We start from the raw sequence: 22,901 nt of genomic DNA, 5'->3' as shown, positions 1-22,901 counted from the left end.
GGATCCTCACTGACCAAAGTCATGTTCATTCAGTCCTATGCCAACATTACACACCAGGGAGTGTGAACAGAAACTGGGTGCTGGGGCAGACAAGCAGTTCAGGCTTCTCCCTCTGGAGATCTGGTGAAGATTCCAGGGAAGTAGAAATTCCAAATGACAGCAAAATTTGTAATTATAAAAAGTAACAGAGTAGGTGAGACAATTTTTTAAAAGCTTCATTATATAGCCCAAATACCTTATCTCCCATCTTCCTAAATCTTGACTTACAGATAGGAGCTGGGAGGAAGATGTGCTCTTTTCTTTCTGAAAATCCAGCAACTGCACTAACTCTGAACAGTAAACTGAACCCGAGTACTGCCTGCACTGCCAACAAGCGTGGTGGCTGGGAGAAGCCACTGAATGGCTGGGTGCCAATGTAAGCATCTGTGGCCTGGGGCACCTGACTACCCAGGGCTGCTATGAGGACACACAGGACCACGGCTGGGATAGCAGTAGGATGAAGGGCTGGGACACACGCATAGCGGCACTATTCTTGTCACACACTCAGAGACTGTTCTGCTCTACCCCACCCCCCACCCATGGCAGTAACATCCCTTATATGAAGGCATGCAGTTCCCCAGCTGGGCGGATGGACTTGGGCCCCACCCTGCCCCATGGAAGTAAGAGGGACACATGAGATATTTGCTCACCAGGAGGGGGCATTTCTTAGGTTTATCCTACATGGCACCACCAGGTCTGACCCACCCCATGGAATGGGTTATTTTGGAAATAGCATGGGACTGTCTAGGCCTAAATACAAGAGAAGGCACAGGTGCTGGGAAATATTTAGACAGCTCCACCCCAGACTGTAGCAGCTGAGGGGTGACTGTTGATTCAGGGAAACAGACTAGGAACTGTGTGTCATTTAAGGGAGTTTAAGAGGAGCCGAGTTAGTAGGTTCTGTCCTGCTCTAGAAGCTAATACCTAGAGTTCAGGGTCTCGGCTTCACAGAAACCCTCAAACCTCAACTTCAAGGCCGATGCAAGGCCTGTGAGCCTGGCAAACATGGAGACTGTTCCTGGCAGCAGCAGAGCACCTTCAAGCTGCTGTAAGGAGACTTACTCACAGCAGGCATGTCAGGGAGCCTCACCCACGCCATTCACATTCTCTCCAACCAGGCCTCCCCGGGTCAGGCTGCCTGGGCCCTCGGGGTTCACTCTCTCAGCAGGGAGGCAGGGTTAGCACCCAAAGCCCCTGCCAGCCTCCTAGAGCCATGTCCCTGTCCCATGTGCCTCCTCTGGCCATCTCTCCATCTTAGATAATGACCTGTTCATCTCTGCACTCATTCACTGCTTTGAAAGAAAGATGTGATATATCCCAAGTCAGACACACGGAAACGGGAAAGCGATAGTCAAGGTTCCTGCTTCAGGGCGTTCGCGGTTGACCGCAGGACAGACTTCAAACACACAGGTGCAGGAAAGGGCTGGAGGTGCAGCTGCACCCTGCCTCCTTGCCTCACAAGGCTCCCTCTCCCGGGTCTTGGAGACTCTTCCCCTTCATTTGCTGTGGCTGAAGGTTTTGGACTTCTTTGCAGTGAGGGCATTGGGAGGTAAATCAAGTGGGCAACTAGCTTTTATTTCTTCCTCCTGACAACATGAGACTCAGTATCTGGAATTGACTCCCAAACCAGCATCCCCCCCCCAAAAAAAAGCTTAAGCAAAATTGCCTCCACCAGAGCTGGGATTTCTTGGCTTGCAGTTGACTCCGTGCTATGTGTAGGTTTCCTGAAGGTGAGCGTCAATGACAAGACAGGATGAGGGGTGGAGGGGTGAAAGTGTCCTGGATGTCTCAGGACGGTCAGTAAGGATGACAGGATCGTACGTTCCTTTCCTCGTGCGTGGGTGGTCTCCACTCCCAAGAGGAGGGTCCCATTCACTATTGCAATACACATGGCTCTATTGAGACGCATTCAGCACCGTTGTAAGAAGTAGGAAACTATATCACATGGGTTTTGTTGTTTTCTGTTAGTTTCATCTCTTCAAAACATTTTCTTCTGATTGCAGGAGACTGAGGAATTCTCTTCCACCATTTTGGAAAAACATTTCAACTCACCCTACCATCAATGCACCAGAGGGGAGGGTGTGTGTGTGTGTGTATCAATGGAGGGTACCAGAACTGTGTATCAAGGATTACAAGACATGGTCTCCCACATCAGCCCTCTCTGAAGGACATGCAGCTGCATCAGCCCCCGGCTTTCAGCCAAGATCTTCCTCCAGTGGGGGCTTAGGGGATGCTAGCAGTCATTAAGACCCCATGGCATGCCAGTCCCCTGGCTTGGGATTTAACCCACAACCAGCATCCTAGGAGGCAGATTTTTGTTCCTATTATACTAATTTAAAAATTGAGCTTAAGGGCCCAGCGCGGTGGCGCAATGGTTAAGGTCCTCGCCTTGCACGCCCGGGATCCCATATGGGCACCGGTTCTATCCCGGCAGCCCCACTTCCCTCCCAGCTCCCCGCCTGTGGCCTGGGAAAGCAGTCGAGGATGGCCCAAGGTTTTGGGACCGTGCACCAGCATGGGAGACCCGGAAAAGGCTCCTGGCTTCGGATTGGCATAGTATGGGCCGTTGCGCTCACTTGGGGAGTGAATCATCGGACGGAAGATCTTCCTCTCTGTCTCTCCTCTCTGTATATCCACCTTTCCAATAAAAAAAAATAATAACAATAAAAATAAATCTTTAAAAAAAATTGAGCTTAAGGAAAGTCAGGTAGGAGCAGTGTCTGAATGAGCTTATCACTGGATCTGGGGTGTAGGAGTAGAAATGGCAGGACTAGGGCAGGTGACAGAGAGCCCAGGAGGAGCAAGGGAAGGATTCTCAGATGGCCCCACTGGAGACCAAGCTGCAAGAAGTCTCGGCTCAGCTGTCACATTCTGCCAGCCACAAAAGAGATGAATGAAATTCCCCATGGTGGAGGAAAGGCAGAGGAGGCAAGGGAGGAACACAGTCTACAGATAACACAGTCTGCTTCCTCTGCTGTGCCAAGGCAAGGCCAGCCAGGGGATCCTCCACCCCGTACTGTGCAGGTCCAAGAGCTCACAGTCACATGAATAAGGGCCACCGTGGCAATGGCTCCTGGGGCCAGAGTACCTACATGTGCAGGTGCTCAGCCTGGCACCTTACGTGCTGCTTCTTCTTGAGCCTTGTAATTTCTCTGCTGGGAGGAAGTAGCTGTCTACACAGTCAGCAGGTGCATGCGTATGGCTTGTTATGCATCAGATGTCTCCACAAGCATGTTGACTACCTCAGCACAGATAGCTGAGCCCTCACCACAGTTCTATGACAATAGGTACTACTACTGTTTACAGATGTAAAAAAGAAAAAGCTGAAAGGCATAAAGAAGTTAGTCATCCGCCCAAAGCCATATGTTTAAGAAGCCACAATGTCAGCATGAGACCCTAGCACCTGGCCACTGGTGCCACTGCATGGTGCAGCCAGGTTACCTGCCCCAGGTCACTAAGCCGTCAGGGTCCCTACGGCCAGCACTGACAGCCAGCCCTCAGCCATTGTCTGAAATGGCTCATTCTGCCTTTAAACCCTGTAGAAGAGTCTTCCTCCTTCCGTACCTGCAGGATGTAGAAGTATTGACCCAACATTACATGAATAGCAGGTGGCAGAGATATGACCTGAACCAGCAGAGTCAGACTGGAGCATTTATGTTCTAACCACTGTACACATAATCTCAGCTTTGGAAAGTTCCCCAGCTGTGACAGAGTCATAACCAGTCAACCCTTGGAAGGCCATGTTGTCTCCCAGAAACCCTCATGTTCTCATTAATCCTATCCATGACTTCACAAGGTAGATACTATCACCCATATCATATTGGTGAACCATAGCCATTCCAGTTGTAAAACATTACAGGGACTGGTAAACACATTCCAGGATCACGGGAGAAGAAAAACCCAGGACTCAGACACTCAGGTTCTTATATCCAGGTCTACTTCCAGCTCTGCTTTGGAATATTCTGGAGATCCTGGCCCATGTTTCTCTCCTAGATCACAGTATGTTGGTCCTGGTTACATCCCCAAGAGCCCATGCCCTCTAGCCAGTGAATCCACATTTCCGTGGAAAGAGACATGGCCAGGTGTCAGTGTGTGGGGGCAGGTTTATATATTTTAGAAGAAGCCTGGTAGGATACATGCTAGACAAAAGTGCACAGCAACAGGTGGATCAGTGGACTTGGACAAGCCATGTGCAGAAAATCTCTCAAGGCTTCCCAGAGGAAGCCCTCAGACCAGACCAACTTCAACACTTCATGTCAGTCTCCTGATCCAGCTCTATCTCCAAACTCTGCCCCCCCCCCAAAGTGCGTGATTTTACCAAGTAGGAGCTATGAGGCAAGGCTGGAGGGTTGGGGATGTTTCCACTGAGATCTGAAGGGATGGGGAGGAACACAGCATCCACAGGAAGGCTAGGCAAGGGCTACAGGACAATGAAGAGAGCAACGATGAGAGGAGAGGTGGGGCAAGGCATCTGGCTTTCCACATGCCTACACAAAGAGACCAGCAGCCCAGCTGGAACTGCAATGGAGTTCGCTCTCTTGGGGTCATTAACCAGGCAGCCACAGGAGAGGGCTGGCAAGTGGGTTCTGTAGCCCCTCTCCTGCCCAGCTCGCCTCTCCAGGGGGGCATCGCTTTTACCTGGCACCCCACATCTTTCTAGCACATCTCATTTCTAGCACAGCTGCTGCTGCCTCACTGAGCCTGGCTTTGTGTCTGCTGCCACACCTCACCTCGCTGTGACTGCCGAGGCTTGCACCTCATCACAAAGCAGCAGACATAGCCATGTCCCCTGACCCCCTGGACCTGGCCTCCAACTGTGGCCACTGCTCTCCTCATCCTCGCGCCTCCTTGCCACTGTTGCCCACCCAAGACTGGAGGTTGAAGCATGAACGGGTCAGAGTCTGTTCTTGCTTCTGCTCCTCCATGGGGCAGAAGAGAACACTCAGTTCACAGAAAGCTCAGCAGGAGGCACTCAGCAGAGTTCTGCTTTGCTGCTTTCCATCCTTCCCTGTGAGGCTGAACACAAAACACAACATCCTCCCAGTGCTTGTCAGTCAGCTCAGAGTAAAGTTTCAACTTTTTCTCCCAGCCACAAGGCCACAGGGACACTGGCCTTGGTCCATGCTTCACCACTCAGGAAGTTCCAGGCACAGGCACTGCAGGTCCTGGATGGGCCAGCAGTTCTTTTATGTCAAGTCTTCTCCACTTGCCCTTCCCTGACTGTGTCCTCACAGAGCCCCCCAACCACTGGCTCTAGCAGGAACCCATGGCTTTCCTCACATTCCCTCCCTCATTTCCAGCCAGGCACCCTCACCATCACTGCAAGCCATCATTTTTACCTAAAATTTTCCCATGTTCCCTTTCTCCAAAAGACACATAGGGGCATCCTTGCCCAGCGAGAAAGGTCAAATACTCTGTAGACCTAGTCTGGGACTCAGGAACATTGATGCACCTGGCAGGCTGGACTTGTGTGTTCTCTTGTGGGTCAGGGTCACATTTGGGTATACAGCATGACTTAGCCAAGCTCACCCAGCCTGTCCACTCTGTATTCAGGTCTCATGCCCCCTCCTCAGCCCTTGGCGGTCTTTGTCTCAACCTACACTGAGCATAGGCAGGAAGTCTTTCTGTTCCTTAACTTGAGATCCAGCACTGAAGATGTGTGCAGTAGAAAATGCATAGAGGGAGCAGGTGCTAAGGGGCCAGGTCTTACCCCACACAGCATCCTGCACTTTCAGCTGCCTGAGGCAATCCCAGCGAGCACCCCCTTGCCACCGTCCCCCTTGCCCTCCATGTACAAATCCAGGGGTTAGAATGATGTAGATCAGAGTCTGTCATAGTAACAAGCGGACACTCCATCTACAGATCTGCTACAATGCCAAACACAAATGACTGATCGGCCTTCCTGAATAGCAGAGCAGGCGAGCATCTGAAATGTGGACACAGTTTTTCTCAGGGTCAGCAATGGGCGTACACATGTATGTGCATCTGAGTATGTGTGTGTGTGGAGCTGGCACACGTGTGCAGCTGTGTGTGCGTGGATGGGCCTGTGTGGTGAACGTCTGTGTGGTTGTCTGCACGCCTGCGTATCTGAGCATCCATGTGTCTTGCGTGGGCCATCTGACCACAAGTGCATGTGTACACAGATCTGCATACAGCACAGATGTAAAGAAGCCAGAATGCAGTCTGAAGGACAAAGATAAGCTAGGCGCACTTGACAAAGGCACCCACAACACACAGCTTTGAAAATTGTTTTTGCTCAGCTTTCCCAGAAGTGTCAGTTTGTACTAGAAGCATTGCCATCAATTGGCCACATTTTGGAAAGCCCCGAGATATGGCCTAACCCCACTGCCCTCCCCAACAAGTGTAAGACAAGTTTAACTAGGACACGGCTGAAATAGGACATGAGAGGTGCTCAGGACTGCTGCATTTCCCTGGGAATCTAATTACACAGATGCACATTTATATATAGATATGTATTTATAGGTTGTCTCTGTGTACGTATATATATTTTCTGCAAGTATCAATTTAGTTGTGGTGATTATGGATTATCCCTTTATCAACTCAAAACTAAAACAACCTTGTGAAATTCACAATCAGACCTCAAGCTGGAAGCTTGGGTGTACATGACTCCGGTGGATGAGATGGAAGGCATAGCAACTGAGTGACAGGGCTGGTACAAGGCACCAAGACCAAGCAGTGGAAAAAGGAGCACTGACTAACATCTGAGCCCAAAGCCCCTTGTAGGTCCACTGGAAAAGCAGCCACAGGCCCTAGGTACACACACCAATAAGCAGGATTTCCCGTTAAACTTCATTTGAAAAACGTGGTGTCTGGCCAGATGTGGCCTGCAGGCTGCCTTCTGCCAATCACTGTCTTCAGTTAAGAGAGCTCTCCCCTCCATGCACCAGCCCAGCTCCCCCTACAGAAGTCACAGTGGACAAACACACAGATTCTGCCGGGCCCACCTGCTGCCTACGTAGCTCAGAGCCATCACGTGATTTGGGAAATTCAGCAGCTTGTTTTTTACATAAGATAAAAATATGCTATAAAACATGAGCTACACTAATACACATATAGAAATCATTATCAGTTATCCACCTTACTTGTAACCATCATTTCCATTCACCATGAGGAAAGCAAAGGCCTGAGGAGTGAGGCCACTGGTTGCACTTGCCACCTGGCAGGTGGCAGAGTTGGACCACCTGAAACATCAGAGCAGCGGCATGATGCCACATGACAAGAGCTCACGGGAGATGGGTTCTAACCAGGAGCCCGGCTTCAGGGGAGCCCAGGCCAGATACACGGAGACACTGCAGAAAGTCGGTCAGCCGATCATGGTGTTCCTTTCAGTCCAAACTTAAGTGTGCAAGAGCAGTTTGTCAAAACCAGTGACACCAGGCTGAGCTGATGCTGTTAGACCGGAGTGCACCTGTTGAGCTCTGGTTTTGAAAGCACAAGTTTTGGGGGGAGAAAGGACCCTAGCCCCTAGGCACCCTGTGTTCTGCTGAGCTCCTCCCCTGTCACCTGGGCCATGGGTTCATGGGATGGGCGTGGAGGGTGGGGTAACCTCTCCAAAGGTTGAATATGGGTCAGGTAGGGATCATGCTGTCATGATGGCTTGGGGTCTTGCTCAACCATAGCCAACAGCATAAACAGATATAGTACATGCACAGCTCGACAATTTCAGAGAAGAAAGCAATAATGCAAAAAAGCATCTTTCATAGGTTCCTATGATGAAGATATCAGCAATTAAGAAGACAAGATGAGAACCACTACCCTAAGCAAAACATACCTAATATGTTCACACTTCTGGTTACAGGTACATAGTCACCAACATACCAATGAGGATACTTCAAACAGCATGTGAAAAACAGAATACAAAGATAAGTTTACTTTGCTGCTAACAAATTTTGGATCCATGCAAGGTTTTCATAATAGACATATCCCATGAACTTTTTAAAGAGTCTTTGGGGTCACAGATTTAAAAGTAAACTTAACTTCACAAGAACCTCATGAAGCATCTCATATTCACAGACACACACCCTTACTCAACTGTGTACATACACACAGCTGCAACAGCCAGGTCACTCATGGACCACTTGCCTAGGCTGACTTCCCAGATACCCACATACTTATCAGACAGATGGAGGTGCCTGGTAGAAAGGGATGCTGAAACTGGCACGCACCCCAGAGAGAGGAATGAGCATAGTCTGCGGCTATCCAGGTCACCCAGCTCCAACTGCTGTGGCTGACCCAACATCATCCACTGCCTGTGTCGGACAGGGACCCTGAGCATGCACGCTGAGTGAAAATGCACCTGCAAGGTCCAAATCACAGGTTCCTAAAGAACTCATCCCAAGAAAGCTTCTTCCTGCATTGTTGGCATGAGCCAGAAGCAGGAGCAAAATCAAAGCAGCATACCCAATTCTGGAGTCACTGAAGAAATGACGGCACACACTCCTGACAACAGCGAGATGGGGAGCACCTGCCTGAGGTTAAAGGATGGGAATGGCGGCACAGCCCTTCAGGATGCCCATCCCACTGGTTTTAATGCAGGGATGAAAAGATTTCAGACAAGAGTCGGCCAGGGCCTGCATCAGACAGTCTCAAGGTCATCCCAAGGTTGGAATCTTGGCTGGGCAAAGTTGGGAGGCTCATTTTGCTTCCCCAAAACATACAGATTAAAAATTAATGAAACATAAATGATGGGTGTTCCTCAGTGAAAACACCACTTTCAATAATGTTCTAATAACATTTCCTGGCACACACTCAGAATTAAATAACCCAATTACTAGTCCCTAGGGGACCACGTTGATCATAACAAGTTTTCCCAAGAGAAGCTCTGACTGACCTTTAGGTGATGGGCAGGACCTGGCATGGAGCTGTGCCTTGAGTCTGATGTGGTCAAGGGCCAAGCCACAGAAACGGACGTGGCAGCTCAAACCCACAGCTGGCACAGTGCTGTTGATGCCGCCCTGGCCTTGGGGTCCACCCAGAAGGAACAGCTGTGTGGGTCACTCAGTGGTCACATGCATGTGCCCAGAAGTGCACACGTGTGAGCATGTATGTGCAAAGCCTGTGTTATGTATCCTGGGTGTGCATGTTGTGTGTGGTATTTGTGCAGACTGTGGTATGTGCATGGTTTTTGTCTTTGCCATGTGGTTAATGTGTGTGTGTGTCATATGTGTGGCATATACTGGATGTGTGGTATGCACAGTATATAAGCAAGCATAAGTGTATATGCTATATGTGGAGTGTGCATTTGAGGTTTCTGTGTTATGTGTACACAGTGCATGCCTCTACGTGACTATATACATTGATAAATGTATGGAGGTGTAGCATACAGATTGTGCATCATGTAAGTGTTTGTTAAATGTGTATCTCTTAGCATGTGTGAAATGTTGGTTTGTATGTGTTGTTTGTTGTGTATATGGTATTTATATGGGATGCATATGTTGAAATAGAAACAGTGTATTTGGGAGATGTATGTTGTGTGTGTAAGGTATGTGCTGAGTATGTGTGTATGTGATACATCGTATGCACAGGTGTGTTTGTGAAGTGTCTATCAGAGGCATGTGTGTTGGATAGAAGGTGAATGTTGGGTTGCATGTGAAGTACATGTTGGACATGTGTGTGAGGTAGACGATATGTGTGCTGTGTGTTGCATATGAAGTGAATGCTAGGTGTGTGTATGAGGTGCGTACACCAAGTGTGAGTGTCCCGAGTTCCCCAAGGAGTCTCCCTAGTGGCTGGCAGAAGGGCCTAGGGTTGCAGGAGGTACAGGGCCGGGCTTACACACAGAGCGGTCTCTAATGAGCTCAGGACAGTCTTGTTCAAGGAGACACAGAAGCTCAGAAGAAGCCCCCTCCTTCACACCTTACCCAGACCTGTCAACAGTCGTAGACCACTTCCTGTCTGCATCTGCAGGGACATGACTGTCCCTCAAGGATGGAGGACTCAGGCAGCCCCAGCTCCCTCTAGCTCTGTGAACCGCAGCTCATAGCCCACTCGCAGCTCCTGCCTCCTGCAGATGCAGACTCCCCTGGGGACCATTTACTGCTGCCCCCTAGCAGCAGGTCCACTCCCACCACAGGTCCTGTCTGTGCTAGCCTGCAGCACCTCACCTTTATCACCATGGCAAGCCCAGTGTGAATTTCATCTCCTCCAAATATCCCAATCCAAAATGCACAAACACAACCTGTGTTAGAGGGATTCACTAACAGGGGATTCACCAACAATCCACTAGAGGGATTCACCTTGCCCTCGTTTGTACCATTATTTCCTTTAATTTCTAGGAGGCATCATCCTAAAAACAGTGCAAAGTCTCCAGGCCACAACTATGGGCCTCGGGCCTCAGAATGATTCCAGAAAGGTGGCAGGGCTCCATAAATCTGCAGTGAAAACCAGCTCCGATACACACAGGAGGATGAGGCCGTAAACATATCCACTGTTGTGAGCTGTTGCACATAAATGTCTTAGTCAACTTCCAGTGTTTGTGCTCAGAGAAGAAAAAGCACACAAGCACTTATAAGCAAACTTGACTGCTGGATCATGGGGAAGATTGTGCTGCCCACAAAAGCATGAGGAGCAGGGCTGGGCAGCCCAGGGCCTTCATCATGTTAACAGACAGGGCGGAGTATCACTTCCAGGTCATGAAGACTCAGAGGGGCCACCTCACAGGAGGGTCCACATAACAGCCACTGTGCAGAGCAGGGATCGGAATGCTGACACCTGCCAGGGAGATGTAGACACAAATCCATCCTGGCATACAGGAGGTCTCTCTATCCCCCGCAACTCCCACCATGGTGATCAACAGAGTTCCAGCCATCCAGGGTCTCACAGGAACAGGCAATTGGCCAGCGCTAGCACACCAACAGGAAGAGACATGGGGAGAGGCCTTCTTCCCCCAACCCAGATAAGCAACTCAGCCTGACTCCAGGAGCTATAAGGCCAGTCTCAGAAGACCACGTCCTGCCCATGGGGATGGGGGAGGGCAAGGACCACCACTGCACTCCCCCAAAATAGAAGTAGGCGGAGGCCTTCCCGGCCGCAGCCAACTGGCATTCCACAGACCCACTTACAGTGACCCGATAAGCTATATAAAGGCTGTCCTGTGGCCACCACATAGCCCAGGCTGGGGAAGGCTCTTAATTACAGCCAACTCTGAGGCTGGGCCCTGGCCACAGCCTCCACCCCACACCGTGCCAGAAGCTGAGGCCAAGATGGAGTCCCTCAGCGACCTCTGTGAGGCCACAGAGAAGCAGGCATTGATGCTGTGGCATGGATCAGCTTCCCAGCAGGTGCCAAGGCTGGGAGGACCCTGGGTGCCCCCGGAGCCACAGCAAAACTGAAGGGAGTCCACTGGGAGAGGAGGCTAGGGTGGCTCATGCCCATGCCATGATGGCCACCAGCCATCACTATGAATGTTGTAACTGCACTCAGAAGTGTGAGGATGCTGTGTCTCACTTGGGAAATGGGACTAATGGTCTCCTCGCGTATCCAGCAGGCAGTTGGTACAACTGAACAACCTGCTGTCCAGCAGGATTCCAGGCAGAGCTTGGGACGAAACCATGCTGTCGGGCAGGGGTTTTGGATGAATGAGGAGTAGAAGCCTAGAGAGGCCGTGTAACCCTTGGAACCCTTGGCACCTCAGAGCCATCACGCCCTGAAATAGGGAGGGCCAGGAAACACGCAGGAGTGTGTTGATACTTCCATGAAACGTGGACATAAAGATGCCTCTCAAATATCCCAACTAACCACAGGAACCCAGACCCTGGGCTCAAACACAGCAGGTCAATGTCCCCTCCCCTACTCTGCTGCTGGCCAGCTAAGCTGCCTTGGGGGAGCAACTTGGGGTCTCTAAGCACAGGTGACCCAATAATGAACCAGGAAAAATCAGGGTGCACAGGCTGCTGCACACACTGAGGTGTGTGTAGAAAGTCAGAAAAAAAAAACAATAAATGAGTGATGCCAAGTCATCCCATTTGTAACCACAGCCTAGGCAGCAGGACACTGCAGTGGATTCATGCACACCTCTCAGCGGAGAGATTGACAAGAGCTTCCTGGAGTCCTGAGATGCAGGACAGATAACAGTGGCGGGGGCCCAGGACCACACACCCACAAAGGAGACCCCAGACCCCGATCCTTCATGTCCTGCACACTCGCTCCAGACGTCCTTCAGTGGCCTAGCCACATGGCATGAACTTGGACGCCTCTCCGCCAGCATCAGTCCTGAAGCAGAAGGAGTGGGAGGAGAGCTGGGGGGAGGAGGCGGACACTGCCTCTTGACTGTTGTGTACTGCTTACAGCACCAGACACTCTGTGCGCACGATTCCCAGCACTGCCCCATTGAGGAAGGGGGATGGGAATGGTGTTGATTTAAAGGCAGGAAAACCGATTCCAGGAAATTACATAATGCGCTAAAACCTACAGGCAACAGTCAACTGACCCCAAACTGCTGGCTGCATTCTGAAGCAGCCAGAGGGAGGAGGCTGACGCTCTACGAGCATCCCAGCCCAGATATTCTATTAACTGCGGCATGCCCCAAGGACTTGACCTCTTGGAGTTATCGTTGCCTTTCTCAGTGACACTTTCCTGGGCACAGAAGCAGTGTCAGCCTGGGTGAATGTTGGGACTGGCCTGACAGGAGGGCAGACTGCAGTGCATTGGGTGAGACCTCCTGGATCCCCGGCCCCGGAGAAGGTGTCTCTGTCCGAGTCACTGCTGCACCCTCATCTCTGGTGAGCACGAGCCCTGTGGCTAGCTCTTCAGGCCTCTGTGCATTTAGACCCACCTACAGCCCACCCAGCCCTCCTGGGTTTCTCCTCCAAGTCACTCCCCTGCCCCAGCCAACTCTTAATGACCCTGGCCTGCTGCTGGGGGCCTAGGCCCTGCAGCCACACCCTGCAGGATCCCAACATCCAGGGCTCTTTTGTACAAACAGGGGAGCAACTTTCACGTACGTGGCTGTGGTGGGAGTTAGATGATGTCACTGTGTTACAGCCATGGCCAACCCTGGAAGAAACCCTCACTTGGCCTTCTGGCTGCGATTTTTACCTCTGTAAAATGGGACCAATTACCAAGGCCTCATCCCTCCCCAGACACAGTTGGGTGAACTGAAAGGGGTCTCCATTTTTCTCTGGCTGTCCGCATTCCATCCACACACAGACCTATGTCACATCCCTGTGTAAGAGTCCTGAATGTCTTCACCCAAGCACGTAAGATCCTGCTCTGCGGAGACCCCGACACACATACACATTGCCACTCCCCATAATCCCAGATGACAAGCACATGGTGTCACCCCTGTCACCTGCACAGCCTGAACCACTCCTCCTCTCTCTGAGCAGCACCCATAGCTTCAGTGTCACCAAATAGGAGAACTTGGTCTAGGACACTATGGTGCTTTGATTCACCCTTCCAGCCCTGACTCACCTCCCACCGCCCCCCCACCAATCAACAAAAGGTCTTGTAAACTGCAGATTCCCCAGTGCTTCACAGTGGAATACAGAAATGGAGACTAAACAAGCCAACAGAGAGGAGAGTCAAAGCGTGGGCAAAATACACAGGAGCCTTCCCAGCTCAGGAAACAGTTCAGCCAGCCAGCCGCATGCCCTGGGACCAGGCCCACCTGCCCTGCTGCATCGCACAGCGGGGCCCCACCGCTGCGCCGCCCCTCCCACCCATCCCCACTGCTGGCCCAGGTGAAGCCCACCCACTCATCAGCAGGGTTGCTTGGTGTGTTGCAGATATCAGCATAATAGACCAAGACTCTGCCCCCCAGCCCTGCCAGCCCAAAGCACAGCCCTGCCGCTTCCAGAAAGTACTGAGCCTCCACTGTGAGCACACTGCCACCCCAAGAAGCAGGCAGAGGTGGGAGCAGGAGACAGGTTGTCCCCCATTCCTGTCCTCAGGATGAGCTGGAAGGATGCTGGAGGTCAGGCTTCTGGGGCCCAAGCCAGAGCCACGGGCTCTCCACCTGGCCGCTGCCCAACCATACCCTCACATCCTCCCCCACTGCCATGGGCTCTCCACCTGGCCGCTGCCCAACCATACCCTTACATCCTCCCCCACTGCCATGGGCTCTCCACCTGGCCGCTGCCCAACCATACCCCCACTGCCATGGGCTCTCCACTTGGCGGCTGCCCAACCATACCCCCACATCCTCCCACACTGCGGGCTCTCCGCCTGGCCGCTGCCCAACCAAACCCCCACATCTCCCCTGCCACACTGACAGACTCCAGGCAGATGCATTCTTGACCCCGGTGATCTCTCAGGGCACAAGGTCAGCAGTGTCTGTCACCTGGGATAAGTCCTGGCTGTGTGGCTGACTCTGGAGTTGAGCCACAGTTCACAAGAGCCTCGGATGCCCCTCTTCCTGCCTGCCCTCGTGGAAATCCCTTGGAAGAGAAGGATCTGCGTCTCCCATCCTACCACCTGCTGCAGTGAGGGCTTCATCCACACTGTCCCACTCCAATGTTCCAAGGATGCGTGGAGGGTGAGTGGGGCAGAGAACCCAGCCCTCTGACCCTGGACACGAGAAGGCAGTCAATGTTCCTAGATAACAGGGTGTGTGTGTGAGTGTGTGTGAGTGTGTGAGTGTGTGTGAGTGTGTGAGTGTGTGTGAGTGTGTGTGAGAGTGTGTGTGTGAGTGTGTGTGTGAGTGTGTGTGTGTGAGTGTGAGTGAGTGTGTATGTGTGTGAGTGTGTGTGAGTGTGTGTGAGTGTGTGTGAGTGTGTGTGTGTGAGTGTGTGTGTGAGTGTGTGAGTGTGTGAGTGTGTATGTGTGTGAGTGTGTGTGAGTGTGTGTATGTGTGTGTGAGTGTGTGTGTGAGTGTGTGTATGTGTGTGTGTATGTGTGTGTGTATGTGTGTGTGTGAGTGTGTGTGTGTGAGTGTGTGAGTGTGAGTGTGTGTGTGTGAGTGTGTGTATGTGTGTGTGTGAGTGTGTGTGTATATGTGTGAGTGTGTGTGAGTGTGTGTGTGTATGAGTGTGTGTGAGTGTGTGTATGTGTGTGTGTGTGAGTGTGTGTGTGTATGTGTGTGTGAGTGTGTGTGAGTGTGTGTGTGTGAGTGTGTGTGTGTGTGAGTGTGTATGTGTGTGAGTGTGTGTGAGTGTGTGTGAGTGTGTGTGAGAGTGTGTGTGAGTGTGTGTGAGTGTGTGTGTGAGTGTGTGTGTGAGTGTGAGTGTGTATGTGTGTGAGTGTGTGTGAGAGTGTGTGAGTGTGTGTGTGTGTGAGTGTGTGTGTGAGTGTGTGTGTGTGAGTGTGTATGTGTGTGAGTGTGTGTGTGTGAGTGTGTGTATGTGTGTGTGTGTGTGTGTGAGTGTGTATGTGTGCGGGAGCAGTGTTGTTACACTGTGCCCTCCCCAGCAGTGCGGGCAGAGGTGGGGGAGGACAGATTCTGTGGCCCTCTGCACCTGCTGCCTGTGCGTCCTGGAGCACCGCCCCTCCGTCACCATCAGGGAAGGGACAGAGCCCCAGCATGCACACCGGGAGCGCGCACTCACTCTCACACAGGCGCCGCCGCAGCTTGCCCCGGATCTTGTCGATGGCGTCGAAGTCGGACACATGGAAGACGTGCGCAGACGTGGGCTCTGAGGCTATCTCGTGCAGCTCTTCTCTCAGCGCCTCGCCCACTCCCACTGCGAAGATGCGGATGCCGGCCGCGTGCGCAGCTGCCGCCGCCTCACGCACCAGATCCTGGCTGCGGCCATCCGTCAACAGGATGGCCACTTGCTTGAAGGCACGGTTCCCAGGGCGGCCTCCGGCCTGTGGCGAGAAGCTGTGGGCCGTGATGAAGCGCAGCGCGTCGCCCGTGTTGGTATTGCCCCCATGGTAGACTATGCGTCGCGCCGCCGCCTTCACCTCCTCGCGCGAGCTGAAGCGGCCCAGCTCAAAGGCGGTGGTGGGCCTGTCGCTGTACCGCACGACGCCCACACGGGTGTGCTCAGGGCCCACCTCGAAGGTGTCCACCAGGTTGGCTATCCACTGCCCGACCTTCTCAAAGTCTTCTTTGCCCACGCTGGAGGAGGTGTCCAAAAGGAAGACCAGATCATAGTGGACGCTCTTGCAGCCTGCAGGGCGAGAGGGAGGGTACGTGGGGGCAAAGGGTGGACTGGCTGGGGTCCCACAGACCTGACCAAGTTCCCGTCTACCTGCCCTTCTCCGGCTGAAGACCTGGAGGAAGGGTTCCCAGGTACCACATGGCAGCCAGGATGAGTTTTTCCCAAAGTTGCTGTAAGGACCAACTGGCAACACACACCAGAATTTAAAAAAAAAAAAAAAACCTCTGGTGTGGTAGTCTCTATTTTACAACCATTGTTCAAGAGTGGCTTCATGATTTTGTCATTTTTAAAGAACTATTCTGTTTGTTTGAAAGGCAAAGTCATGCGGAAAAAAATGGGAAAGAGTCAGAAAGGGAGGGAGGGAGTCAGGAGAGAGAGGGAGAGAGAGAATCCGTCAACTGGTTCACTCTCAAATGGCCAGATCTGGGCCAGCCCCGAGTCAGCAGCCAGGACTTCCACACAGGTCTCCCGCTGCTCTCCCAGGCACAATGACGGGATCAGAAGTGGAGCAGCCAGGCTTCCAACTGGCACCCATTGAGGAGCCAACATTGCAGGAGACGGTTTAACACATCAGGCTACAACCAAAGAGCCCCGTTTCATTATTTCTTACACCTACTGCAAAGCACGCATGACTGTTTCAGGAAAGTTGGTTATATTTAAACATTCCCATCCATGGGGACAGCCCTTCACAGTCATGACGACTACCAGACTTGACATTTTTCTATTTCCAGGCAGTTACTGCTGGAGAAGGAACTGTGGCCAACGCCAGTAGAGAAGCTATCCTGCCTATATCTGGCAGTATGCTAGAATCCCATTTCCACATTGATTCTGCCCATTTCCATGGCCACAGAGTCCAGGGTGTGGCTGTGCAGAACTGACTTATCCACTGTTTTCTTACAGCTTACCCTGGGATACCATCTAAACTGCACCCATATGCTTGAAGTTTAAACTAACAAGCGTTCTGTGATGCTTTTTATGAACCTATACTTCTGTTTCATATACATAAACAGGGTACTAGGTAGTTCATTTGTCATCCTCCCAGCAACCCTGTGCAGGGAACATTCTCATTCATTCGATGATGAAATGATACGAGACAAGTATTTTCCAAGCTCCAAAATGTGCACAAAAATCAAAGGAATGATCAATAAATCCTGTCTTGATGCTTCCAGAATACGGGGCTTGGTCATTCCAAGCAGCAGCCAAGTCGTCCTTGGAGACACATGACACATATATGAGGCTCAGAAGAAATAAAGCAAGAGACCCTCGCTGGAATGTCCACACCCCACACTGGAGAGCTGGGGGCAGAGCCTCTGTTCCATCCTGATTCCGCCTTCCTGCACACTGTGGGAGGCAGTGGCTCCTGGCTCAAGTACCTGGTTCTCCTGTACCCACGGGGGAGGCCTAGATTGAATCCCCCACCCTGGCTTTGGCCTAGTCCAATCTGGCGCCAGCCCTGGCATTGTGGGCCTTTGCGAAGGAAGCCACCACATGGGAGCTTTGTGTCTACCACTAGGTTTCTAAGATAAACCGCATTTAAGAGAAAAAAAAAAAAGAAAATTATTTACAAGACTTTGCTAAAATATTATATCCCATCCTCCTGTCAAAAAAAAGCAAAGGCTATAGGACTGATGGTAGCCATATGAGAATTTAAGAATGTTTGCTTTTCAAATGATCACAATATTTGTCAGATACATTCTTAAGGTCATGAAAGCCTCATAAAGGAAGATATTTTCTCATCTCCCAATCCCCCCCCCCAAAAAAATAGGATTTCCCCCCAGGAAAGCAATCAGGTGAATGCATTAGGGAGTTCACAGTAGCACAACCAACAAGTCTGGAGGAAGCCTGCATGATCACCCATATAGAATTACCTAAGTAACAGTCATTATGAAGCAGGCAGCTGTGACAGCGGCAGCTATAAGAAATTCTTACATGAGACTGGCATTGTAGCACAGTGCATTAAGACCCCACTTGCAATGCTAGCATCCCATACTGTTCTACTTCCAAATCAGTTCCTTGCTAATGTGTCAGGGAATGCAGTGGAAGATGGCCCTGCTGCCCATGTGGGAGACCAGATGGGTGGAAATTCCAGGCTCCTGGTTTGGTCTGGCCCCATCATGACCCCCACATGGCAGTCATTTCTGGAGTGAACCAGGAGATGGAAGATATATTCTCTCTTTCTATCTCTGTAATTCTGCTTTTCAGACCATATTTTATTTCAAAAAGAAATGTTTATTTACCAACATGCAGCCACTTTTCCAGGCTACTGCTGTGCATGAATAGCTGTACTCCAAACATTCTACAAACCATGAGGGTACTTCCAAAAGGTCACAAAAGTGAGGCTAAAACATGATTTTGGTGCAAAAAAAATCTGAAATCCACATATAAAAGACTTTCAGAAACTTTGTGGAAAATGTACGTTAGGAACAACTGATGCGTGAATTTCATCATTTACACCAAAATTAACTTTTGATTCCACAGTGTTTTTAGGTTCCCTCGAAAGGCAGAATTGCTGGAATGAAAACCTGTGTTTGCCTGTCTTTGTGTGCGATTTTGTATGCAGGTCCAAGAGCGGCTACAGGTGGAAGCATGGCTTCTCTCTGACAAACAGAGTTGGGAGTGAGTTGGGTTATTTTGTATTTTCTGATTTATATTAGCCAGCAATGGATTAGATACAAAACAAAAGAGAAAAAGCAAAACCATCTCCCCGCTCACACGTGCACACACGGATGCATGCATACACACTCACACGTGCACACACGGATGCATGCATACACACTCACACGTGCACACACAGATGCATGCATACACACTCACACGTGCACACACGGATGCATGCATGCACACTCACACGTGCACACACGGATGCATGCATGCACACTCACACGTGCACACACGGATGCATGCATACACACTCACACGTGCACACACGGATGCATGCATACACACTCACACGTGCACACACGGATGCATGCATACACACTCACACGTGCACACATGGATGCATGCACACACACTCATTTCCCCATCAGCCCGAGCCACTGCTGCCTTGATCGTTGCATCCCCACCCTTCCCGCTCATTTGCAGAAGCCAAGCCATGACAGGTACACTAGGAGCTGAGTGACAACTCCGCACAGCAGGCCTGGTCCCTAATGGGATCAGAGCTTTGGGGTGTGTTTGCTCAGATGGTTGGACTCAAGTGATGCCTGAGGACTTTTTCTCCCTCACACAGAAGTTCTTGCCTTTGTCCTCAGAACAATGCTGCCCGAGCCTGTGCGGGGTAACTGCCATGAGGGCCAGGCAGCGTCTAAGCTGCAGGTTGTAATCCTACAGCCAACCTCTTCAAGGCCGCAGAATGGTGCAGCAGGCCTCCCCAGGGGAACCTCTGGAGCTCCCTGCACAGCTTCTCCTGGAGGCTAGAAGAGACTGGCAGGTGTGTGCTGTGCAGAGGACTCTGCTGCAGGCCAGGGCCATACCACTGCCGGCAGAAGCCCACCTTGGGCCCACCTCCTCTTACTCCATGAGACAAGTGCACACAGGTGTGGCTGGGGCCTTTGCACTTGGCAACCAACTGTGTGTCTGGGGTTGGCTCACGGGACGCAGGAAGTCGCTATGCTGCTCGTGCATCAGACAAGAGGTGCGCTGTGACTCTTTGAGAGGCTTCAGAGAAGAAGCATTGTGAAGGAGCTCTGCAATATGAACTTCTTTGCTGCTAAGACCAGAGTGAAAGTCTTAGTGCTTCATCAGGCTTCTCTACCCCGTCTGTAAAATGGGACAGCATTTTCCACCCCACGTATAGCAACAGGTGCTCTCCCTGCTTGTTCGCTTGTTCCCCGGCCTTCCATCACTCACACCAGAACGTGCACCCTTACAGCCAGGCACCAGCATGGCACAGTCTGATGCCCACCTGCTCGCTGGGCCTGGCAGCCACTGTCCCCACTCCACAGTAGCAGCATCCCGAGGAGGTAGATCACAGCATTCCCCCGGAGGCTGCCCATGGCACTCTTGGTCTTGCAAGCAGACATCTCTCGGCCAAGAAGAGACAGGGTTCTTGTCTACTGGCGCATTTCCTGTGTGGAGAAGGACACCTGTGTGAGGCAGGGCTCTTTATCTGGGGCCACAGGAGTGGGGGCATGGTCCCAGCACCCAGCCTCCGTGCAGCTGCTAACATTCCCCAGCTATGTGGAATCCTAAAGTGAGGCCCAGAACTGCAGGCTCAGTAGTACCTCCAGCTACCCAGAGTGCAGAGGCACACTGGGGACAGGCTGGGCCCCACAGGAGAGCACAGAGCTTCAGAGAGGACTCAGGGTCTTGGTGCTGGAGGTTCTCCACAGAGGTTTCCGTGTAAAATCCTGCCATGGCACCATTCTAATCCCCTACTGAATACGAAGTGCTACTGTGACCCAGGCGTTCACAGCAATCAATCAAAGAAGGCAGAGGAGGATGACGACATGTCCTCTGCATGCACAGCGGCCAGGGACCAGAGCCGGGAAGGGATGTGCAGAAGGAAGATCATAGGTAAATGAGCATGTGTGTGCATGTGAGCATGTGTGTGAGCATGTGTGTGAGCATGTGCTGGCATGTGGGGGCATGTGTGAGTGTGTGAGCACATGTATGTGTGTGAGCACGTGTGTGCATGTAGGCATGTGTGTGAATCTTGTATTATGAATAATGTTGATAGTTCAGCTTTTCATTGATGATGGCCTCCAACAAAAAATATAAACAAAGCTGGATTAGCTGTGAACAAAGTATCACCTATGCTGAGCCTGATACCCAACACAGGTTCAGCAGCCTCTGGGCTCCTTCCTCTCCCCCACACCACACACACTGCCCCAGGAGAGCAAGGCACACGCAAAGTTGTGAGCTGCATGGGGCTGCCTGCTCCCCTCAGCAAGCATGGTCGTTCCTAACACGAGGTTCCAGCACTCCATGCTGGCGTTGCCTCCGCTCCTGGGGTGCCCTTCTCCAATCAGGCCTCAGGGGCTTGAGTCTGTTTCATTTTGACCAGGTCTGCGACTGCCTATGACCATGTCCTCATACAGACTGACCTGAGCCCTGGTCACATGCTTAGAAGTGGTGGGCAGGGATCGCAAACTCTGTTGGTAACAGCCACAGCACTCCATGGAGTGGCTGCTCTCGGTCTACATCAGGCACAGAAGTCCCTACAGCTCCTGTAAAGCAACGCCAAAAGGGCCAAGCTTGGGGAGAGACTGCTGGGAAGGCCTGCAAGTCCTCAAACGCAGCTACCCCATGTACAAAGGCCAGTGTATAACAGCACTGAACATAGCACTTGTCAGAGAGCCACAGCCCTGCACTCCATGATGCAGCACATTGCTAACAGACTCCCCTCTGCACGCTCAGGCTCCATCCACAGCCAGGATTCTGCCGACACAGTGCCCTCTCCTTTCCCTGTGCAGAGCTGGGCTTACATCAGGCAGGCATCACTCTTCAAACCTGCTTTCTCCCTCTGGTTCTTCTGCTTAGCACTGATGAATTACTGATGCCTGGAACCAATCCTGCCCCTCCTTTGTGCCTGGAACTTTTGTAAGTGCCCATGGGGTCTGGCCCCGGTCCTGACTGCGTCACGCATCACATCATCCTGCACGTATCAGTCCCTGTGCCTGCACTGAGGGGACTTCTCCCACAGGGCAGGTGCAGTGCGGTCCTCTCAGGACATGGGTTCTACAACCTAGTCCCTGCCCCCTTTGGAGCAAAGCACAGCTGGCTGGCACTGAAGGTCACCCCCCGAGTGCCTGGGGCACAACAACCTAGATGGCAATACCCAGAGACTGCCACAGACTGTGAAGAAAGACACGATCATGAACAGAGGCAGAAAGAAGAGGGAAGAGAAAGGAGGGGCAGTGTCTCAGTAAGCCAGAAATGGCTACTCACCCCTCTTACCTTCCAAGCTGCCTGAACGCACAGACCTGTCCGTCTTTCTCAGTCTGCAGCCCAGCAACCATAACAATCCCTAACCCATGGTGGCACCTAATAAACAGATGTGTGGATCAATGACGCTGGGGAGCATTTGTTACACGGATGTAGACATCCCATGGAACTGTGTGAGCAATGAAATAACGGATGTTTCCCACCTACATGTGCAAGGCACATGTGGCAGGTACGTGACTGCAAGTGGCCATCGCAACAAGCACTGTCATTTCCGCTTGGAAAGACGGGGACTGAGGTGGAGACTTCTCAGATCACCTGGGTGATTAGATGATTTGTGTCTGTGTATTTGGGAGAAAACCAAATACCAATATCCCTTGTGGAGATAGATTCAAAAGTACCCCACTGAAGACAAGGAAACCCAAGTTAACTGCACATTAAAAGTATTGGGTACCACAGCAGGTGGGATTTATCTCAGGAATGCGAGAAGGTGACTCGGTATGCAGGATCAAGGTGGGGGGGTCACCTTCCTGGGGATTTATCCAAAGGAAATGAAACCAACACGTGAGACATGTGCATTCCTGCTTCTGTGGCCGTTCAACTGATGCTTGGATCAAGAGAATGTGGCATACGTACATGATGGAACATTGCTCAGCCACAATAGAGAATGAAATCCTTTTTTTTTTTTTTAAGATTTACTTATTTGTATTGGAAAGGCAGATTTTTTTTATATAGAGAAGGAGATACAGAGAAAAAGACCCTCTGTGCTCTGGCTCACTCCCCAAGAGGCTGCAATTACCAGAGCTGAGCCGATCTGCAGCCAGAAGCCAGGGGCTTCTTCTGGGTCTCCCACCTAGGTGCAAGGTCCCAAGGCTTTGGGCTATCCTTTGCTGATTTCTCAGGCCACAAGCAGGGAGC

At 51.5% G+C, this 22,901-nt stretch overlaps 1 protein-coding gene across 1 annotated transcript in view; it reads right to left on the bottom strand.

Moving 5' to 3' along the window:
- The window catches only part of COL22A1 (collagen type XXII alpha 1 chain), a 199,795-nt gene that overhangs the window by 162,037 nt on the left and 14,857 nt on the right, over window positions 1–22,901 (bottom strand). Inside the window, exons 2-3 of the mRNA XM_040988507.1 lie at window positions 20,005–20,167; window positions 15,543–16,109 (exon numbers count right to left, since the gene is read on the bottom strand). Coding sequence (XP_040844441.1) covers window positions 15,543–16,109; window positions 20,005–20,122 — 685 coding nt within the window. The 5' untranslated portion in view covers window positions 20,123–20,167. The remainder of the gene's footprint in view (window positions 1–15,542; window positions 16,110–20,004; window positions 20,168–22,901) is intronic.

This window comes from Ochotona curzoniae, unplaced genomic scaffold, assembly GCF_017591425.1.
Source record: "Ochotona curzoniae isolate NIBS_2020 unplaced genomic scaffold, NIBS_Ocur_1.0 contig_4895, whole genome shotgun sequence".
NCBI classification, from domain to species: Eukaryota; Metazoa; Chordata; class Mammalia; order Lagomorpha; family Ochotonidae; genus Ochotona; species Ochotona curzoniae.
Note: the sequence above shows the minus strand (reverse complement) of the source record. Positions and strands in the feature narration are given on the sequence as shown.